Source organism: Salmo salar, chromosome 01 (genome assembly GCF_965601325.2).
Source record: "Salmo salar chromosome 01, fSalSal1, whole genome shotgun sequence".
NCBI classification, from domain to species: Eukaryota; Metazoa; Chordata; class Actinopteri; order Salmoniformes; family Salmonidae; genus Salmo; species Salmo salar.
This window is the reverse complement of record NC_138291.1, coordinates 171,341,188-171,363,502: the sequence shown is the minus strand read 5'-3', so window position 1 is coordinate 171,363,502 and position 22,315 is coordinate 171,341,188. Positions and strand designations below refer to the sequence as shown.

At 45.4% G+C, this 22,315-nt stretch overlaps 1 protein-coding gene across 5 annotated transcripts in view; it reads left to right on the top strand.

The window, feature by feature from the left end:
* The window catches only part of LOC106570883 (DENN domain-containing protein 1A), a 145,624-nt gene that overhangs the window by 40,147 nt on the left and 83,162 nt on the right, over nt 1-22,315 (top strand). For all 5 annotated transcript variants that reach the window (XM_014143465.3, XM_014143472.3, XM_014143453.3 and 2 more), the window contains exons 4-5: nt 17,300-17,349; nt 21,236-21,355. In XM_014143465.3, the coding sequence (XP_013998940.2) occupies nt 17,300-17,349; nt 21,236-21,355 (170 nt within the window). The remainder of the gene's footprint in view (nt 1-17,299; nt 17,350-21,235; nt 21,356-22,315) is intronic.

Genomic DNA, 22,315 nt, shown 5'->3' with positions numbered 1-22,315 from the left:
AGTTTATAAGTCATACATAATGTATACACCTATTACAACTGGAGCAGGCCAACCCTGCTGGGTATGCAGGCTTCTGTTCCAGCACTAACACCTGATTCTAGTTTTTTTGTTTTGCTCATTCACCCTCTGAATGGGACACACAATCCATGTCTTACTTGTCTCAAGGCTTAAAAATCCTTATTTAACCTGTCTCCTCCCCTTCATCTACACTGATTGAAGTTGATTTACCAAGTGACATCAATAATGGATCATAGCTTTCACCTGGATTCATCTGGTCAGTCAGTGTGTATGAGGCTAATCGTTTTACCAGATGTTGTACATGCCTTGCGCTGACATCAAATTGTTTAGTGCAAATCCAACCCTTAAAATGTCTGGAAGCAGGAAATGATGGGATCCTTTAGCTTAAAACATACAACTACTACTGCCAAGTTCAATGCCAGATACTCTTCTCCCAAATGGTCTGAGTTGCACTTGGAGATGCCACTGTGATAAGGAAGATGGTTTTCCAAAGACTACCGTAACAATTACATTTTCTATGCTAAATGTGTTTAAATTGTAAAATAAAATAAAAATAGTTAGATTATAAGAAATACATTTTATTCAATCGGGCAAGGGAAAGCAGAGATGAACACAAAATACTTTTAATTTTACCCATATAACAACATAGCCTATTATTAAAGTATAATATGTTTACAATGTCATAAACAATAGTATTTTACATGTTGTTCCAAATGACATTTTATATATTCATACATTTGTAGATAAATATATTACTGTGAAACTTTCTTTCTGTTTAACCTCTATGGGATGGGTGTCCCTAAACCGGGACGGTTGTTGCTAATGTGACTAGTATGACATTGTATACAGCAGCCAATTTTCCAGGACATAGATATGTCTTATATGGGCAGAAAGCTTAAATTATTGTTAACCTAACTGCAGTGCCCAATTAACTCTAGCTATTACAGTGAATAAATACCATGCTATTGTTTGAGGAGAGTGCACAACAACAACAAAAATGTTATCATGGCAACTGGTTTGATACATTCACCTTTGAAGGTAAATAATGTACTTACATTCAGTAATCTTGCTCTGATTTGTCATCCTGAGGGTCCAAGAGATAAAATGTAGCATAGGTGTGTTTAATAAAATAAATGTATATGTTCAAATGTAGGAACTACAGTTTGACCTCTCAGCTATCTCTAGCCCCATACCCACCCAGCCCGGCCATCTAGATGTGTGGAAGTTAGTGTTTTAGCTAATGATCCATCATTTATGGGGTGGCAGGTAGCCTAGTGCTTAGAGCGTTGGACCAGTTACCAAAAGGTTGCTAGATCAAATCCCCGAGCTAACAAGGTGAGCATCTGTTATTCTGCCCCTGAACAAGGCCTTTAACCCACTGTTCCTAGGCCGTCATTGTAAATAAGAATTTGTTTCTAACTGACTTGCCTAGTTAAAAAAGCTATAAAAAAGTATGACATTCCTGGGAGTGTACACTTTTTGATTACCATAGCATTTTTGTATGTTCTCTATAGTTATGTACTTGAAAATGTATCAATTGACCAATTCGGCACATTTGGGCAAACTCTTGGCAGACTTGATACAACATATTGTACAGTAATGTAATTCTTCACTGGATCAGTCTGAAACGTTGCACACACTGCTGCCATCCGGTGGCCAAAATCTAAATTACACCTAGACTCCTATCTGAATGTATGGCCTTTCTCTTGCATTTCAAAGATGGAACAAAAAAATGCATGTTTTTTGTTTGTATTATCTTTTACCAGATCTGTGTTATATTCTCCTACATTAATTTCAAATTTCCACAAACTTCAAAGTGTTTCCTTTCAAATGGTGTCAATAATATGCATGTCCTTGCTTCAGGTCCTGAGCTACCGGCAGTTAGATTTGGGTGTGTTATTTTAGGCAAAAAAAAAAAAAAAGGTTTTAATCAGAAGTTATTGCTACACGATTCAATTTAAGGGGGCACTTTCATGATGACGTCAAGGTGGCGGGGCTCTCTACTCAAATGGCACAACAGAATCATTCAGATTGACCAAGGGAGAGTATATGACAACCATTTTGTCTAACTGAGCAATGTCTCCTTTTATATCTGGAAATGGACAAAGTAGTAAAATAGAAACTGATGATGCTGCAGCGTTGCTCATCTTCACAGTGTGAATCCAGTTGACATGGGTGTCTTGATAGAGGTCAACTGGTGGACCTACAGTAGAATAAAACTGAGGGGTATTTTACTGAAATTCTGTTACCAAACTTTGTATCTGCACAGTTTTTCCAGTAAATGTGTTTTTGTAGAATTATCAGTGGAAATTGTAAAAAGTAGTCCTTGTGCATGGATTTGCTTGCTAAACTTATATATCAATGGTCTTTGTATGGCATACATTTTAAAGTAAAATAAAATCATGCATCGAATTGCCCCTATTCCATTGAGGCCTTTGTCCTATGCTGTAACGTCCATACATTTTCTCAACAAATTATCATTGGGTCAGTGCCAGTGGAAGGTGTTTTAGGGAAATAATATCCTCTTTTAAGCTATATGCACATCATGTTGTGCAATTTGTGTCTCCCCTTTTCGTAAACCTAGATTATATGGTTGCATTCAAGACAAAGAAAAGAGAAGAAACGTCACTGATATAGCATATCCACTATGCTATGTCCATATCTACTATGCCACTATGCAGTCAGCCATACACAGTGATTAGACTGAGTTATATTTATAGCCTAAATTATCACTATCCAATCTACTCATCACATTAGAAATAAACGTCCTCTCACTGTCAACTGCGTTTATTTTCAGCAAACTTAACATGTGTAAATATTTGTGTGAACATAAGATTCAATAACTGAGACATATACTATGTGACTAACAGAAATGGAATAATGTGTCCCTGAGCAAAGGGAGGGTCAAAATAAAAAATAACAGTCAGTTATCTGGTGTGGCCACCAGCTGCATTAAGTACTGCAGTGCGTCTCCTCCTCAGGGACTGCACCAGATTTGCCAGTTCTTGCTGTGAGATGTTACCCCACTCTTCCCCCAAGGCACCTGCAAGTTCCCGGACATTTCTGGGGGGAATGGCCCTAGCTCTCACCCTCCGATCCAACAGGTCCCAGACGTGCTCAATGGGATTGAGATCCGGGCTCTTCGCTGGCCATGGCAGAACACTGACATTCCTGTCTTGCAGGAAATCACGCACAGAACGAGGAGTATGGCATGGCTGGTGGCATTGTCATGCTGGAGGGTCATGTCAGGATGAGACTGCAGGAAGGGTACCACATGAGGGAGGAGGATGTTTTCCCTGTAACGCACAGCGTTGAGATTGCCTGCAATGACAACAAGCTCAGTCCAATGATGCTGTGACACACCGCCCCAGACCATGATGTACCCTCCACCTACAAATCGATCCCGCTCCAGAGTACAGGCCTCGGTGTAACGCTCATTCCTTCGACGATAAATGCGAATCCGACCATCACCCCTGGTGAGACAAAACCGCGACTCATCAGTGAAGAGCACTTTTTGCCAGTCTTGTCTGGTCCAGCGACGGTGGGTTTGTGCCCATAGGTGACGTTGTTGCCGGTGATGTCTGGTGAGGACCTGCCTTACAACAGGCCTACAAGCCCTCAGTCCAGCCTCTCTCAGCCTATTGCGGACAGTCTGAGCACTGATGGAAGGATTGTGCGTTCGGGTGTAACTCGGGTAGTTATTGTTGCCATCCTGTACCTGTCCCGCAGGTATGATGTTCGGATGTACCGATCCTGTGCAGGTGTTGTTACACGTGGTCTGCCACTGAGAGGACGATCAGCTGTCCATCCTGTCTCCCTGTAGTGCTGTCTTAGGCGTCTCACAGTACGGACATTGCAATATATTACCCTGGCACATCTGCAGTCCTCATGCCTCCTTGCAGCATGCCTAAGGCATGTTCACGCAGATGAGCAGGGACCCTGGGCATCTTTCTTTTGGTGTTTTTCAGAGTCAGTAGAAAGGCCTCTTTAGTGTCCTAAGTTATCATAACTGTGACCTTAATTGCCTACCGTCTGTAAGCTGTTAGTGTCTTAACTACCGTTCCACAGGTGCATGTTCATTAATTGTTTATGGTTCATTGAACAAGCATGGGAAACAGTGTTTAAACCCTTTACATTGAAGATCTGTGAAGTTATTTGGATTTTTACGAATTATCTTTGAAAGACCGGGTCCTGAAAAAGGGACGTTTCTTTTTTTGCTGAGTTTAATAGGCTTACATTAGTCTGCAAATGCGATAATAGATGTATGCATGTTTATTGTAAAGGTGCATTTTTATGGTGAAAAAAATACACTACATGACCAAAAGTATGTGGACACCTGCTCGTCGAATATCTCATTCCAAAATCATGGGCATTAATATGGAATTAGTTCCCCCTTTGCTGCTATAACATCCTCCACTCTTCTGGGAAGGCTTTCCACTAGATGTTGGCATATTGCTGTGGGGACTTGCTTCCATTCAGCCACGAGCATTAGTGAGGTCGGGCACTGATGTCGGGCGATTAGGCCTGGCTCGCAGTCTGCGTTTTAATTCATCCCAAAAGTGTTCGATGGGGTTGAGGTCAGGGCTCTGTGCAGACTAGTCATGTTCTTCCACACCGATCTCGACAATCAATTTCTGTATGGACCTTACTTTGCGCACAGGGCCATTGTCATGCTGAAACAGGAAAGGGCCTTCCCCAAACTTTTGCCACAATGTTGGAAGCACAGAATCGTCTGGAATGTCATTGTATGCTGTAGCGTTAAGATTTCCCTTCACTACATCTAAGGGTCCTAGCCCGAACTATGAAAAACAGCCCCAGGCCATTATTCCTCCTCCACCAAACTTTGCAGTTGGTATTATGGATTCGGGCAGGTAGTGTTCTTTTGGCATCCGCCAAACCCAGATTAGTCCGTCAGACTGCCAGATAGTGAAGCGTGATTCATCACTCCAGAGAACGTGTTTCCACTGCTCCAGAGTCCAATGGCGGCGAGCTCTACACCACTCCAGCCGACACTTGGCCTTGCGCATGGTGATCTTAGGCTTGTGTGCATCTGCTTGGCCATTCAATTGATTGTACATGATTTGGAAAGGCACACACCTGTCTATATAAGGTCCCACAGTTGACAGTGCTTGTCAGAGCAAAAACCAAGCCATGAGGTCGAAGGAATTGTCCGTAGAGATCCGAGACAGGATTGTGTCAAGGCACAGATCTGGGGAAGGGTACCAAAACATTTCTGCAGCATTGAAGGTCCCCAAGAACACAGTGGCCTCCATCATTCTTAAATGAATTAAGTTTGGAACCACGAAGACTTCCTAGAGCTGTCCTCCCGGCCAAACTGAGCAATCGGGGGAGAAGGGCCTTGGTCCAAGAACCCGATGGTCACTCTGACAGAGCTCTAGAATTCTTCTGTGGAAATGGGAGAACCTTCCAGAAGGACTACCATCTCTGCAGCACTCTACCAATTAGGTCTTTATGGTAGCATGGCCAGATGGAAGCCACTCCTCAGTAAAAGGCACATGACAGCCCACTTGGAGTTTGCCAAAAGGCACCTAAAGGACTCTCAGACCATGAGAAACAGCATCATGCTGTGGGGATGTTTTTCAGTTGCAGGGACTGGGAGACTAGCTCAGATTGGGGCGAAGGTTCACCTTCCAACAGGAGAACGACCCTAAGCACATAGCCAAGACCACACAGGAGTGGCTTTGGGACAAGTCTCTCAATGTCCTTGATTGGCCCAGCCACAGCCTGGACGTGAACCTGATCGAACATCTCTGGAGATTGATGAGAAAATAAAACAATTTAATACATTTTTTAATAAGGCTGTAACCTAAGAAAATGTGGAAAAAGTCTGAATACTGTCCGAAGGCACTGTATAGTGTAGCTTCCCCAAAACTTCAAACTCACTCGCCGCCTATGAGAGAGACGCATGTTGGCCAACTTAGACTTGTTAACATCTGGGTGGCATAACAGGTAACAGCTAAACTAAACTTGAAATTAGACTTACCATTGATGAAATGATCGGAGCAGACCCTGTACTGACAACTGTCTGGGTTCAGGTCTTGATGGTGAAAAAGGTTTCTTTTTTTGTCAGTTGTCTTTCCTGCCTTGTTGGAACATCCAAATACGGCACAGAAATTGACCATAGTAATTAATCAAGTAGTTTTAGGCATTGTTATCATGCAGCTTGGAGTAGCCGCTCAGCTGTTGTTGTCGAAAGAATTGATTTATTGGTCTTCCAACATGGCCGCCAGGAGGCATCGTAGGTCACCTGGCAACCCTCTATATTAAATCATATTTTAATCTAGTTATATCTAGTTGGGTATCTTCTAGTTAATATAACTGAATCTACTTTGAAGGCGGCTGTGAAAGTGATGGGATAATTGGAGGAGTCAGGACTTCAGCTTCATGGCCGCCGAAAGCCTAGTTCACTTCAGGGCCCATTGCAATAAAACCTGAACAATTGCAATAGAAATTTTACTCAAGTCGATGTCTCCTTGTGACGTGCAATTCTCCAGAGTACACTGCTATTTTCCTATCTCTATCTTCTAAAGGCACTGACTTTTGGAGACATTTGGAGAACGCTAGAAAAATAACGACGAGGTTGCGCTTCATCCATCCGCGAACAGGGTGTCCCAGCTAATGACTTGTTGTTTTGTTTGTTGTCCTTGTTTGATTTCTGTCTTCCCTTTTCATCATTTTTTTCATTATTTTTCATGTCATCTGTCCACACTGGGGTGAAGTGCTGACAACGTGCCTTTTTGCAGAGTGGCTGCGCTGGTAGTAATTTAAAATCCATAACTGTATAAAAGGGGTCTCATTGAGACAAATGAGAGTGCTGCCTGTGGTATTACATCTAATGAGGGGCCTCGGCGCTCTGCTCTGTTTGCACAGCACCGTCCTCCTCCTAATGAAGTAGCAATATGGCTGCCTTTTATTAAAGCATTTCATGAGTCGACTGCGGATGTCTCATAGAAAGGCTTTCTATCTCATTGAAATGTCCGCGCACTCACGCACTCACACACACTCTTTATAATTACTGGAATGGTCATAAATCCCCCCTTTTGTGATTATTTGTTTACTTTTATTACAGTGGCATGTTTTTTATCATTATTTGCTATTATATACACTCAGTGGCCAGTTTATTAGGAACACCACCCCGTTCACGAAATTGGTTCGCTCCTACAGACAGTGAGTCACTTGGCCGTGGCTTGCTATATAAAACAGGCAGACAGGCATCGAGGCATTCAGTTACCTAAGCGACTTTGAGCGTGGTATGATCGTCGGTGCCAGTGCGCACCGGTTCCAGTATCTCAGAAATGTCCAGCCTCCTGGGCTTTTCACGCACGATAATTGCGTCCTGCTGATGGTAGAGTCAGGATTTGGCGTAAGCAGCATGAGTCCATGGCCCCATCCTGCCTGGTATCAATGGGACAGACTGGTGGCAGTGGTGTAATGAATGTTTTCATGGCACACGTTAGGTCCCTTGATCAAAATCAAATTGTATTGTTCGCATACACATATTTAGCAGATGTTATTGCGGGTGTAGCTAAATTATTGTGCTCCTAGCTCTAACAGGGCAGTAATATCTAACAATACACAATACCAATTGAGCAACATTTACATCCCCTCGAAGAATTCAGTCTGTTCTGGAGGCAAAGAGGGGGTTCGACCCGGTACTAGATGGGTGTACTTAATAAACTGTGTGTGTACATTTGCTATTATCGCTTTTTAAAAAACAACAACAAGATCAACATTTCATACTGCAACGTTTTCTCTTTTTGTGTGGTGGCCACGTTTTGTTGCTACTGAGGTTTTATTATTGTGGGAACTTGAATACGTGCATAAAGACCCTGTGAGGGCAGTGAGTGATTGGGAGGTGTGCAGTGGAAGGAGACCCTGTGAGGGCAGTGAGTGATTGGGAAGTGTGCAGTGGAAGGAGACCCTGTGAGGGCAGTGAGTGATTGGGAGGTGTGCAGTGGAAGGAGACCCTGTGAGGGCAGTGAGTGATTGGGAGGTGTGCAGTGGAAGGAGACCCTGTGAGGGCAGTGAGTGATTGGGAGGTGTGCAGTGGAAGGAGACCCTGTGAGGGCAGTGAGTGATTGGGAGGTGTGCAGTGGAAGCAGACCCTGTGAGGGCAGTGAGTGATTGGGAGGTGTGCAGTGGAAGGAGACCCTGTGAGGGCAGTGAGTGATTGGGAAGTATGCAGTGGAAGGAGACCCTGTGAGGGCAGTGAGTGATTGGGAAGTGTGCAGTAGAAGGAGACCCTGTGAGGGCAGTGAGTGATTGGGAGGTGTGCAGTGGAAGGAGACCCTGTGAGGGCAGTGAGTGATTGGGAGGTGTGCAGTGGAAGGAGACCCTGTGAGGGCAGTGAGTGATTGGGAGGTGTGCAGTGGAAGGAGACCCTGTGAGGGCAGTGAGTGATTGGGAGGTGTGCAGTGGAAGGAGACCCTGTGAGGGCAGTGAGTGATTGGGAGGTGTGCAATGGAAGGAGACCCTGTGAGGGCAGTGAGTGATTGGGAGGTGTGCAGTGGAAGGAGACCCTGTGAGGGCAGTGAGTGATTGGGAAGTGTGCAGTGGAAGGAGACCCTGTGAGGGCAGTGAGTGATTGGGAAGTGTGCAGTGGAAGGAGACCCTGTGAGGGCAGTGAGTGATTGGGAAGTGTGCAGTGGAAGGAGACCCTGTGAGGGCAGTGAGTGATTGGGAAGTGTGCAGTGGAAGGAGACCCTGTGAGGGCAGTGAGTGATTGGGAAGTGTGCAGTGGAAGGAGACCCTGTGAGGGCAGTGAGTGATTGGGAGGTGTGCAGTGGAAGGAGACCCTGTGAGGGCAGTGAGTGATTGGGAAGTGTGCAGTGGAAGGAGACCCTGTGAAGTGATGAAGGGAATAGAGACTCGGAGACACAGGAGATTGTCCTGTTGATTGACGTACCACACACTGGTGTGTGTGTAGTGTCCGTCTTCCCTTCATCCATCCGGCCCCCTCCATCTCATTTAGTTTGGAGGAAGTGGAAATGTGTGGTCGAGTGTGTTTGTGAGTGTGTGCGTGTGTGTGTGTGAACATTGTGGGTGTGTGTGTGCCCCTACAAGCCTGTGTGAGAATGTGACCGTCTTGTCAGGGAACCGTTCCTGGGTCCAATTATCTGTGGCCAAACTGAGCCCATCGAGGCTGGAGGTAAGTCCATCAAGCCCCTGTGAGCTACCATTGCTTCACTCCCCACAACCCCTCTGGCCCCATTGATGTTAGCAGGCAGGGTCTGGAGAATAAGTGCTGCGAGGCAGTATGTCAGATGGGTTTGATGTACTGAGTGAAAAGGAGGGTTGGATGGTTGGAGCTCAGAGATGGAAGGGGGGTTGGGTTGCCAGGTTGGAGTTCAGAGATGGAGGGGGGTTGGGTTGCCAGGTTGGAGTCTCTGGGAAGGGAAGGCCCCAGGTGTGGCGAGTCCCGGCCAGGGAGGCAGGAAGTGTCAGGGTTGCACAGAGCTCAGCTCCGACAACCAACCAACCACACACACACACACACACACACACACACACACACACACACACACACACACACACACACACACACACACACACACACACACACACACACACACACACCCCAGTATAGCTGTTATGAGGTTTGGCAAGAGAAGGAGAGGGCTGGGGGGTGGGGGAAGTTACAGCAATTAAAACTAAGGTGTAGTCCACAGGGGTTTAGTGGGGGGGGGGCAATAAGGCAAATCGCATGACAACTTGCACTCGGGGCAGGGCACACACACACACACTACATCCCTCCATCCACCTCCCCCCTTCGAAATCTGTTTCCTATTCCTGGGGCTGAATGGCTAAGCCGTCCCTGTGCCTAAATAATGATGGACGATTATTGCTCTCCGGACACATGACGACGAATGTACTTGTTAAAACGAACAACCCCATCATTTCTGTGAAATAGCTTCTCTGCATCATTCTGAGTGACGAATTCTAATAGATGCTTTCCTATGCAAGTGCTTGGCTACTTCTGCTATTAATACTACTACTACATAATCTAGTGACTATTAGAATTGTGTATGATACCACTTAAAATTACAGAAGTTTTATTGTTTTAGAAGTTTCTCTCCTGTATGTTTTCATCTTTAGTTTGTTGTTTTGTCAGGGCTTCGATGTTTCATCTGCCTTTTCTAGTGTGCTGTTTGCAAGTGTTTTAAGTCCTTGTTGTTTTATTAGGAGGCTATGTAATGCACTACTTAATCTAATATACATACTGTATTTGCATGTGTTTCTAGTTTTTACTGAATGTGTGTGTGTGTGTGTTTGTGTGTGTGTGTGTCTCAGTTTTGTATGCATGTAACACACATTCAAAAAGTAAGTGGAGTGCTTGGCCTCACAGTGCCAACTCACCCTTCCATTCTGACTCCCCTCCCAGTCGCATCACTAATAAACACATCATTTATCCCTTTCAAATGTCAACAACAAAAACAACATTATTTCCTGCCATAGGCAGGTGTTTGTCATGTACAGAGGAACTGCACTAAGACCAATCCTTAGAAGACTTAGACTTAGTAAGATCAAGTCCATTTTGACATATTTCTTTAAATGCAATTAGTTTTATGGGAAATGAAATAACTAAATCCCATTCTCTGGTGAGAACGAGTGATTGGCGCCTCCCCATCCCAGTAGATAGGAGGAGTGGAATGACAGACGATCTGAAGTAGAGGGGTGGTGATGGTGCAGGTGGTGAGAACGAGTGATAGGAGGAGTGGAATGACAGACGATCTGAAGTAGAGGGGTGGTGATGGTGCAGGTGGTGAGAACGAGTGATAGGAGGAGTGGAATGACAGACGATCTGAAGTAGAGGGGTGGTGATGGTGCAGGTGGTGAGAACGAGTGATAGGAGGAGTGGAATGACAGATGATCTGAAGTAGAGGGGTGGTGATGGTGCAGGTGCACACTCTTCCTTCTTCCCCCCATAGCTCTCAGCTGTTGAATCATTACTACAATGATTCATTTGAAATGGTATTGACAGGGTAAAGCCCCTGGTGTTGGGAATGTTATTGACAGGGTAAAGCCCCAGGTGTTGGGAATGTTATTGACAGGGTAAAGCCCCAGGTGTTGGGAATGGTATTGACAGGGTAAAGCCCCAGGTGTTGGGAATGTTATTGACAGGGTAAAGCCCCTGGTGTTGGGAATGTTATTGACAGGGTAAAGCCCCAGGTGTTGGGAATGTTATTGACAGGGTAAAGCCCCAGGTGTTGGGAATGGTATTGACAGGGTAAAGCCCCAGGTGTTGGGAATGGTATTGACAGGGTAAAGCCCCAGGTGTTGGGAATGGTATTGACAGTGTAAAGCCCCTGGTGTTGGGAATGGTATTGACAGGGTAAAGCCCCTGGTGTTGGGAATGGTATTGACAGGGTAAAGCCCCTGGTGTTGGGAATGGTATTGACAGGGTAAAGCCCCAGGTGATGGGAATGGTATTGACAGGGTAAAGCCCCAGGTGTTGGGAATGGTATTGACAGGGTAAAGCCCCAGGTGTTGGGAATGGTATTGACAGTGTAAAGCCCCTGGTGTTGGGAATGGTATTGACAGGGTAAAGCCCCTGGTGTTGGGAATGGTATTGACAGGGTAAAGCCCCTGGTGTTGGGAATGTTATTGACAGGGTAAAGCCCCAGGTGATGGGAATGGTATTGACAGGGTAAAGCCCCAGGTGTTGGGAATGGTATTGACAGTGTAAAGCCCCTGGTGTTGGGAATGGTATTGACAGGGTAAAGCCCCTGGTGTTGGGAATGTTATTGACAGGGTAAAGCCCCAGGTGATGGGAATGGTATTGACAGGGTAAAGCCCCTGGTGTTGGGAATGGTATTGACAGGGTAAAGCCCCTGGTGTTGGGAATGGTATTGACAGGGTAAAGCCCCTGGTGTTGGGAATGGTATTGACAGGGTAAAGCCCCTGGAGTTTTCAGTTTTCTGTATTGTGTTTCTGTTGGGAGTCTTGTATAAGCCAGGTTTGGGGAAATGAAAGGGAGTCAGAAGAGCCTAAATCAATTGAAATGAAGATGAGAATAGAACATGATGAACTTGTCGTTAGAAAGTCTTGAGGTCACAGAATTTGTGCACAATGTTACAGTAATTATAATTAAATTCCAGATTTGAAAGAATGATCTTAATATTTAGCCTACCACCACTTAGGCTAATAGACTATCTTGCTTGCTATCCTGAAAGGCCCTGAGTGAATAGTTCATCATTCTGTGATTGTTTACAGCCAAACCTTCTAGGTTTGACCTGAACCATAATCTCCCAGAATTCGACATTTTGAGAGATTTTTCTAATGATGGTAGGAGGAATTATACATGAAATCTTTGAGAATTTTTAGAATCTGGAAACCCTATGATTCATGTTTCCTGAGGGGTGTGTGTGGGTTCATTCTCATGTTTCCTGAGGGGTGTGTGGATTCATTCTCATGTTTCCTGAGGGGTGTGTGGCATTCTCATGTTTCCTGAGGGTGTGTGGATTCATTCTCATGGTTCCTGAGGGGTGTGTGTGGATTCATTCTCATGTTTCCTGAGGGGTGTGTGGATTCATTCTCATGTTTCCTGAGGGGTGTGGATTCATTCTCATGTTTCCTGAGGGGTGTGTGTGGATTCATTCTCATGTTTCCTGAGGGGTGTGTGTGGATTCATTCTCATGTTTCCTGAGGGGTGTGTGTGGATTCATTCTCATGTTTCCTGAGGGGTGTGTGTGGATTCAGTCTCCTGTTTCCTGAGGGGTGTGTGGATTCATTCTCATGTTTCCTGAGGGGTGTGTGTGGGTTCATTCTCATGTTTCCTGAGGGGTGTGTGTGGATTCATTCTCATGTTTCCTGAGGGGTGTGTGTGGATTCAGTTGGTAGAGCATGGTGTTTGCAACACCAGGGTTGTGGGTTGTGGGTTCGTTTCCCACGGGGGGCCAGCACAGAAAATAAAATGTATGAAATGTATGCATTCACTACTGTAAGTCGCTCTGGATAAGAGCGTCTGCTAAATGACTAAAATGTAAAAAAATGTAAATGTAAATGTAAATGTTTCCTGAGGGGTGTGTGTGGATTCATTCTCATGTTTCCTGAGGGGTGTGTGTGGGTTCAGTCTCCTGTTTCCTGAGGGGTGTGTGTGGATTCAGTCTCCTGTTTCCTGAGAGGTGTGTGGTTTCAGTCTCCTGTTTCCTGAGGGGTGTGTGGTTTCAGTCTCCTGTTTCCTGAGGGGTGTGTGTGGGTTCAGTCTCCTGTTTCCTGAGGGGTGTGTGGTTTCAGTCTCCTGTTTCCTGAGGGGTGTGTGTGGTTTCAGTCTCCTGTTTCCTGAGGGGTGTGTGTGGGTTCATTCTCATGTTTCCTGAGGGGTGTGTGTGGTTTCAGTCTCCTGTTTCCTGAGGGGTGTGTGTGGGTTCAGTCTCCTGTTTCCTGAGGGGTGTGTGTGGTTTCAGTCTCCTGTTTCCTGAGGGGTGTGTGGTTTCAGTCTCCTGTTTCCTGAGAGGTGTGTGGTTTCAGTCTCCTGTTTCCTGAGAGGTGTGTGGTTTCAGTCTCCTGTTTCCTGAGGGGTGTGTGGTTTCAGTCTCCTGTTTCCTGAGAGGTGTGTGGTTTCAGTCTCCTGTTTCCTGAGAGGTGTGTGGTTTCAGTCTCCTGTTTCCTGAGCGGTGTGTGGTTTCAGTCTCCTGTTTCCTGAGAGGTGTGTGGTTTCAGTCTCCTGTTTCCTGCGGGGTGTGTGGTTTCAGTCTCCTGTTTCCTGCGGGGTGTGTGGTTTCAGTCTCCTGTTTCCTGAGGTGTGTGTGGGTTCAGTCTTGGGTGACTCAGGCCATGACTCAGGCCCTGACTGGAACTGTTTGTTGCTAAATGGAACCGGACAGCTTCATAAGCCCATGTTAGTTATAGGAGTGAGTCAGTAACCATCAGACTAGCTTTGCCCTTTCAGACCGCAGGTTAGCGTTTCTTGTCACAAATCTTGTTTTGGAGGTAGCTCTGCAGTGGTCACTAGCTGGCACAGTCACAAAGTCATGACATCTGATTTTAAACCTAACCTTAACCCTAACATTTAACCACACTGCTAACCCTAACCTTAAATTAAGACCAAAAAGCTATTTTTACAATGTAGCCAATTTTGACTTTGTAGCTGGCCTATCTAAGAGGAAAATGCTTAGTTCTGCCTACAGGACAAGACTCATGACAATAAACGTCAACCTGCTTTCAGAGCAGGGAATCCAAGCCAAGGGAAAACACTTGATTCAAACCCTTATAAACTGTCACAAAGCTGTCTCCTCAGCTAGCCTGTAGACTTGCGGTTTGTGTCAAGTCGTTTGGCCTAATCTTTTGAGAGGGATCGTGACAGTTTATGGCTTGGCTAATACTAGTAGAGCGGTCTAGTGAATAAGAGGTGGAGGTCAGTTTTACTGACTAAAAAGGGTGTGCTATTATTTAACTTCCTCAGTTTCATAACAGATGTGTGTGTTTAATGCATGTGTGTGAATGTGCATGCTATATGTGTGCTGTTGTCATGGTGACAGTTACATCAGTGCCTGTGCCTCTCGTGAATTTTTTTTATTTTTTTTACTTTTTACCCCTTTTTCTTCCCCAATTTGGTGATATCCAATTGGTAGTTACAGTCTTGTCCCATCTCTGCAACTCCCCTACGGACTCGGGAGAGGCGAAGGTAGAGAGCCGTGCATCCTCCGAAACACGACCCTGCCAAGCTGCACTGCATCTTGACACACTGTTCGCTTAACCCGGAAGCCAGCCGCACCAATGTGAACTCCAGTTTTTTTTTTATTGTATCACACCTCGCTCCTCTCACCTTTCACTTGTTTTTCACCACACCTGAACCACCACCTGCCCACCGTGTCCCATGGTGGCCCCAAAGCATCATGGGAGCCAAGGCCTCACCCACCAGGTGCCACCGACTCACCCTCATCTGCTGCCATGGTGACCAGTGAGCTGAGTCAGTAATTGGTTGTCCACCCGGGGGTGGAGGTCTGGGGGGACTACAGGCTTGAAGCTCTCTGCTGCCTGGCACTCTTGTTTGTCCCTCCATCTGGTTCCGCCAGGGCCTCAACACGGCTGTGGTAGCCCACCAGGGAGCGGTGTTAATTTTGTCAACAATAACTATGACGGAAAATACTCGTCAACAACCTATTTTTCCATGCTAAAGCTATGACGATAACAAGATGACATGCCCCGGGAAAAAAACTATCTTACAAATTACTTTATATTTCAGTCGACGAAAATGTGACGAGACGAGAATTCCACATGAGACTAATGGACAGTTAATTTCACGTGAACCTTTTTATCCATGTTGTCCAATCAGAAGCATGCATGCAGAATATTTCATGCAATCCTCTCATTGGCAGAATGGACATCTTTCAGTTGCACGGTCTGATTGAGCTTTTCTGGGCAGCTCTCCCACACAGCTCCCAGGAGGTCACTTCAGTCACTCGTCAATCTTTTGTACTAATGCGAAGGCAGGACACTAGACCTCTAAATAACCTCAACTAGAAACAATATTTACTCTCTCTCTTACTTTCATGTAGGCTATTTTTTATTTGATCACATCAGAAAGTCTATTTTCCAGTGTGCACTGTTATTCATTCGTCTGTTGCCGCTCTCGCTCCACAGTTGCTTTTTTCCTATGAGAAATGTTCACTATTATGAGTACAGTAATACTTCAGGCATTTTTGTAAAGCTCAAATTATCCCGTTTTCAAGGAAACCACTTATTTACCCCCTTGAGGGTTATGATGGGGAGAAAATCTGAGCTGTAAATTGTTTAATCTGTAGCCAATGCTTTATAGCCTATATGCTTATTTACGGCTGGCATTGGTTACAATCTGCCACAATGTTGCCAGCTAAGGTATACCAGGAGATAGTAGGCCTAGTTGGACAACGCTATCTGAATGTGCACATGATGGAAGTTAGAGGTAGCCTAAATATTAATTATTTAATAGAAAAAATGCACTCAGTATTATGTGACTAAAATGGCTGTGACTAAATCTAGACAACAATTCTCCAAAGTTTTAGTTGACTGAATAACTAAAACTAAAGAAGGATGAAATGGCTAAAATGTAACTAAGACTAAAACTAAACCTAAAATAGCTGACAAAATGAGCACTGTCAGAGAGCACCATGGCTGGGTGTGACTCTCTCCTCGGTCAACCAAAAACCCAGGCCCCAGCCTGCTCTGTTGTTGTCCGGCCTAGTTGCTAGTCTGAGCTCTCCTGGGCCCCGGTGTTACTCATTTTCTCTCTCTCTCTCGCTCTCCACTTTCTTGCTTTCTTCCCATCTCTCTTCCTCTCCCTCTCTCTCTCTCTCTCTCTCTCTCTGCACCTCTCTCTCTCGTTGTACCCCTCCACGTTTCATTTTCCCTCTTTTTCCCTCACTTCTTGCTCTATCACATAGCTCTCTCTCACTCCACCACTATTTATCTCTTTTTCTTTTTTTTGCTCTGTCCGCTCGCTATTCCTTCTTTCTCTTCCTCTCACTTCTCTCTCCCTCCCCCTCTGTCTGTCTTTGTTCGTTTCCCCTTAGTCCCAGGGCCCTAATCCAGGGGTCCCCGACTCCCCGTGTTGGAGGGACACAGCTGAGAGAGAGAGAGAGAGGTGGCCAGGCAAAGCCCCTGCCTGCCAGCCTTCTCTCCCCCTCACCTCTTGCCCCATGCTGATCTGTGATTCCCCTGGCCTCCCTAGTATCCCCCACCCAGCCCCCTCTACCCGTTCCCCGCTGGTCCCCTTGGATCCTGCCGCTCGCTCCCCTTTCACTGTTGCCCATATGTTGGGGCAGCTTCCCCCCCCCTCCCCCCAGGGCCCTGTTAACACTGCTCAGACACACACACACACACACACCCTACCCTACCCACCTCCTCAACCAAACTCCCACCACACCACCGCTGGCTTCATTTGTTGCCATTGTGTTCTTTTCTTTTTCCCACTCTTCCATTTTTTTATCCTCGCCGGTACAATCGTCTTTGATTGACCCGCTCCCCCTGTCAATGTCTCTCTCTCCTCTACTTCCTCTATCTCTCCTTCTCTCTCTCCTCTACTTCCTCTATCTCTCCTTCCTCTATCTCTCCTTCTCTCCCTCCTTTCTTTGTCCCCCTTTACACCTTAATAGATATTTTCCTTCACCTCCTTCTCTGCCCTCTGCCCTCATCTGTCTCTGATTTCTCCAGGCCATGCACTGTTATATGGTGTGGCGCAGTTAATACTTAGATTTATAGGCTCCTTTAGATGTATAAATGTTCTCTCTCTCTCCCTTCTCTCTCTCTCTCTCTGTTCTCTTTCTCTCTCCCCCAACAGGAAACTCTTCAGACAGTCCCCAAGTTCTGCTTCCCCTTCAGTGTGGACAGGTACGTTTGTTATAACACACACACACACACACACACACACACACACTCCCTCCCCTCTCGTCGTTTGTAATGCCGCACAGCCAGCAGTCGTGTTCTCCGGAAGCTTTTTGGAGAGTTTAAGGTCCTAGACCCCCATAACACAGACACACACCACCCCTCTAGGGAAGTAATGTGTCTCTTCAGAGTGTGATTTACCAAACCCAGCTGGTGGCTAGGCCCAAGCTCTCTCCTGTCCCCCACTTGGTTGAGAGGGAGCTACTTTTAACTATTTTATTATGGCCTATCCCCCCCCCCCCCCCGTACAAAAGTACATTTTAGAATTTGTCTCAATAAACTAATACTAAATTATACTATAGTTAATTTGGATCTCAGACAGACAACACATACAGTATGTGACTTAAAGATGAACTATGCAGAAATCACTCAACCATTTCCTGGTTCCTAAAATTCGAATAGTTTGCCTCATTTCTGTTTATGTGCCAAAATATCAAGTATAGTGTAGAGAATCATTGTACCATCTGAACCGCTGTGAAATATATTTTGAAGAACCAAGAGTTTGAAGCTGGTGTACAAAACCCAAAGTAAAAGATACAAAACTCAAGACCGGGAAGCATAGAAAAGCGCACATAGAACTTATCTACCACTTCTTAGACTTGCTTTCACTAAGAATGACATCTATAACTAGTTGAATTTGGTTGGGTCACCCAAAAAGTTACATATTGCAGCTTTAACTCCACAGCTACACAGTAGCTTGCCCTATTCCCTAGCTTGACAGTTATCACACCTACAATAAGAGAGGTGGTTTGGTTACTTGGAAACTGAATGTTCTCAGCTCTTACACATGCACAGTCTCCACACAATATGCTACAACCTGCATCATTACAGAGAGAACACTACTCTGGTGCTAGTGTAGTCCCTGAGTGCTATCGCCATCTACAGGAGAGATGAGGAATCACACGCATGGTGACTGCAGTCACTCCAGTCAATATCAACAGGAGTGACACATACAATGGAGGAGAAGGCAGGGAGGCAGCGAGTGGGAGGAAAACTGTGTGTGTGTGTGTGTGTGTGTGTGTGTGAAGCTGTTTGACATTTCCTCCCGCGTCCGTCTCTTTCTCTTAACACTGGCTCTACTTGCTCATGTTGAGAAATCCATGGGTCAGAAGTAGCTTCGCTATCATCTACGCACGCGTGCACGCACGCACGCACACACACACACACACACACACACAGCCCATTATTCCGACCTCTTGTCACACGAGAGAGAGAGAGAGAGAGAGGCTGCCCACTAGGCTTCTATAGTTAGCCATGTGACACGCTGACTCAGGCCATGCCACACACCCACCCACACATCCACACACCCACCCACACATCCACACACCCACCCACACATCCACACAACCACCCACACATCCACACAGCCACCCACACATCCACACAGCCACCCACACATCCACACAGCCATCCACACAGCCACCCACACATCCACACAGCCAGCCACACAGCCACCCACACATCCACACAGCCACCGACACATCCACACAGCCACCGACACATCCACACAGCCACCCACACATCCACCCACCCACCCACACAGCCACACAGCCATCCACACAGCCACCCACACAGCCACCCACACATCCACACACCCACCCACATATCCACCCACCCACACATCCACACACCCACCCACACAGCAATCCACACAGCAATCCACACACCCACCCACATATCCATCCACACAGCCATTCACTACTATGGGGTGGAGCACACAGTCAAGCTTACCGTATGCTTTCCAGTGGAAAACAGTTTGCGCATATACAGTGGGGCCCGAAATTATTGACACCCTTGATAAAATGTGTAATAATGAATGTATGAAGTAAGTAATTTAAATACTGAGCTATACGTATGCAAAAAAAACATTTGGGAAATTTAATTATTTTATACTAATACAATTGCTCAGAGAAAGAGGTTTTGCAATGTGTTTTTTTCTCATAATGTTAGGGGTCAAAATTATTGACACCCCCAAAGATACTTATAAATAAAGTAGTCGAAAGTGTAGTATTTGGTCCCATATTCCTAGCACATAATGACTACAGCAAATCAAGCTTGTGACTACAAACGTGGATGCGTTTGGAGTTTGTTTAGGTTGTGTTTCAGATTATTTTGTTCCCAATAGGTGATCTGGATAATCCTGAATGAGTTGTGAATAATGATGAGTGAGAAAGTTAGAGGGTCAAAGATCATACCCCCAAGACATGCTAACCTTCACCATTACCAATAACAGGGGAGGTTAGCATGTCTTGGGGGTATGATCTTTGACCCTCTAACTTTCTCACTCATCATTATTCACAATGCATTCAGGATTATCCATAATCGTGGTAGAATCCACATGAATATAGAAGTGTTTACAATAAAAGTGACTCCAAAATGACATAATACATTATTTCATTATAATGTGAAACACAACCGAAATGAACTGCAAATGCATCCATAAGCTTGATGTAATCATTGCGTGCTAGAAATTTGGGACCAAATACAACTTTTTACTACTTCATTTATAAGAATTTTTATGGTTGTCAATCATTTTGACACCCCTACCTTTCGAGATGTTTTATTTTTTTTGTTAAACAAAATCTTTCTCTGAGCAATTGTATTAGTATAAAATAATATAATTTCCCAATTTTTTGAGCATATAATATAGCTCAGTATTTTAATAATTTACTTTATAGAGTCATTATTTCTTCATTTTTTATGAATTAGTAAAAATTTCTAAAAACCTCTTCGCTTTGCCATTATGGGGTATTGTGTGTAGATTGGTGAGGGAAAAAGATATTAAATCCATCTTAGAATAAGACTGTAACGTAATAAAATGTGAAAAAAGTCAAGGGGTCTGAATACTTTCCGAATGCACTCTATGTTGGTGCGTACGACGTCTCAAGGAAGACAAACATTAATATTGCCGCTTCTTTGTAGTTATTCAAGCAAATTAAAAAAATATTTTTAGTTATTTATTATTTTACCCCTTTTTCTCCTCAATTTCGTGGTATCCAATTGGTAGTAGTTACTGACTTGTCTCATCGCTGCAACTCCCATACGGACTCGGGAGAGGCGAAGGTCGAGAGTCATGCGTCCTCCGAAACACAACCCAACCAAGCCGCACTGTTTTTTGACGCAACGCACATCCAACCTGGAAGCCAGCCGCACCAATGTGTCTGAGGAAACACCGTACACCTAGCGACCTGGTCAGCGTGCACTGCGCCCGGCCCTCCACAGGAGTCGCTAGTGCGCGATGAAACAAGGATATCCCTGCCGGCCAAACCCTCCCTAACCCGGACGACGCTGGGTCAATTATGCGTCGCCCCATGAGCCTACCGGTCGCGGCCGGCTGCGGCAGAGCCTGGGCTCAAACCCAGAGTCTCTGGTGGCACAGCTAGCACTGCGATGCAGTGCCTTAGACCACTGCGCCACCCGGGAGGCCCCATTCAAGCTAATTTTTAAGGGAGTATGCAAGGCACAGACATTCACTTCACCTAGGAGCAAACCTAACCTACTATGCGGACGCCTTCAGCCAGCAACCCTCCTAAATGGACTGTTGCCCCTAGGTACTTTACCTACGATGCTAATACTGATAATGATGATAACACTAGCAATAATAATGACACCTTTATACAGAAAGCACTTTAAAGGGCACGACTTCGTGTTAAACGAGAAGCCATGTCTGAAAATGCTTCTTTCTTTCTCTCCTCCTGCTCGAATTCCTTCTCTCTCTCTACCTCCCCTTCTTTCTAGGCCAGATTAATGTTGAAAGGACTTTTGATGTAAAAACTGCTTTATGGATAAATTTGATTGACTGGTTGCTTCCCATCCTCTCTGTGTGATGCAGTCTGTCGGTGAGCCAAGTGGGCCAGAACTTCACCTTCGTTCTGACGGACATCGAGAGCAAGCAGCGCTTCGGCTTCTGCCGCCTCTCCTCGGGGGCCCACAGCTGCTACTGCATCCTCAGGTGAGACCCCTTTGTGTGTGTGTGTGTGTGTGTGTGTGTGTGTGTGTGTGTGTGTGTGTGTGTGTGTGTGTGTGTGTGTGTGTGTGTGTGTGTGTGTGTTTGAGAGAGAGAGAGAGTTTCCTATATGCCCGGCGTACCACACGGTACAGTGTCGGCACCATTGAACTTGGATTTTTACATTTTAGTCATTTAGCAAACGCTCTTATCCAGCGACTTACAGGAGCAATTAATACAACAGAGAATTGTGTGTTTGGGAGGGGGGCATCATAATGCATTATACATGTTGTTTTTAAGTCAGTTGTTACTATTCTAAAGTTGGATATTCTGCATCATCATAGCAGAGAAAAAGCAAAGGGACAGAGATAGCCAAGTAGCATTGGAAAAAGTGGAGCTACAGGACAGGACAGGTTAGAACAGAACAGGTTATGACAGGACAGAACATGTTAAAACAGGACAGATTAGGACAGGGCATGTTAGGATGGGACATGTTAGAACAAGACAGATTAACAAGACAGATGTTAGGAAAGGACGGGTTAGGACTGGTTAGGACAGGTTAGGAAAGGACAGAACAGGACAGGTTCGGTTAGGACAGGACAAGCATTACAGAGGGTCCTATGGACTCTTAAATCTGAGTAGTGACTGTAGCTTCACCAGTGGCTTTTCCCATTCTCTGTGGGCAGAAGTCAGGCCGTGTTCTCTGTTCATACACACACACACACACACACACACACACACACACACACACACACACACACACACACACACACACACACACACACACACACACACACACACTCACTCACTCTCGCAAACATTCTCTCAAACACATACTGAATGCAAGATCACCCTACGTTCTACCAAGTCATCCTCTGTTGACCACCAATGGGCAGTGGTCTAAGGCACTGCATCTTAGTGCTAGAGGTGTCACTACAGACACCCTGGTTAGAATCCAGGCTGTAT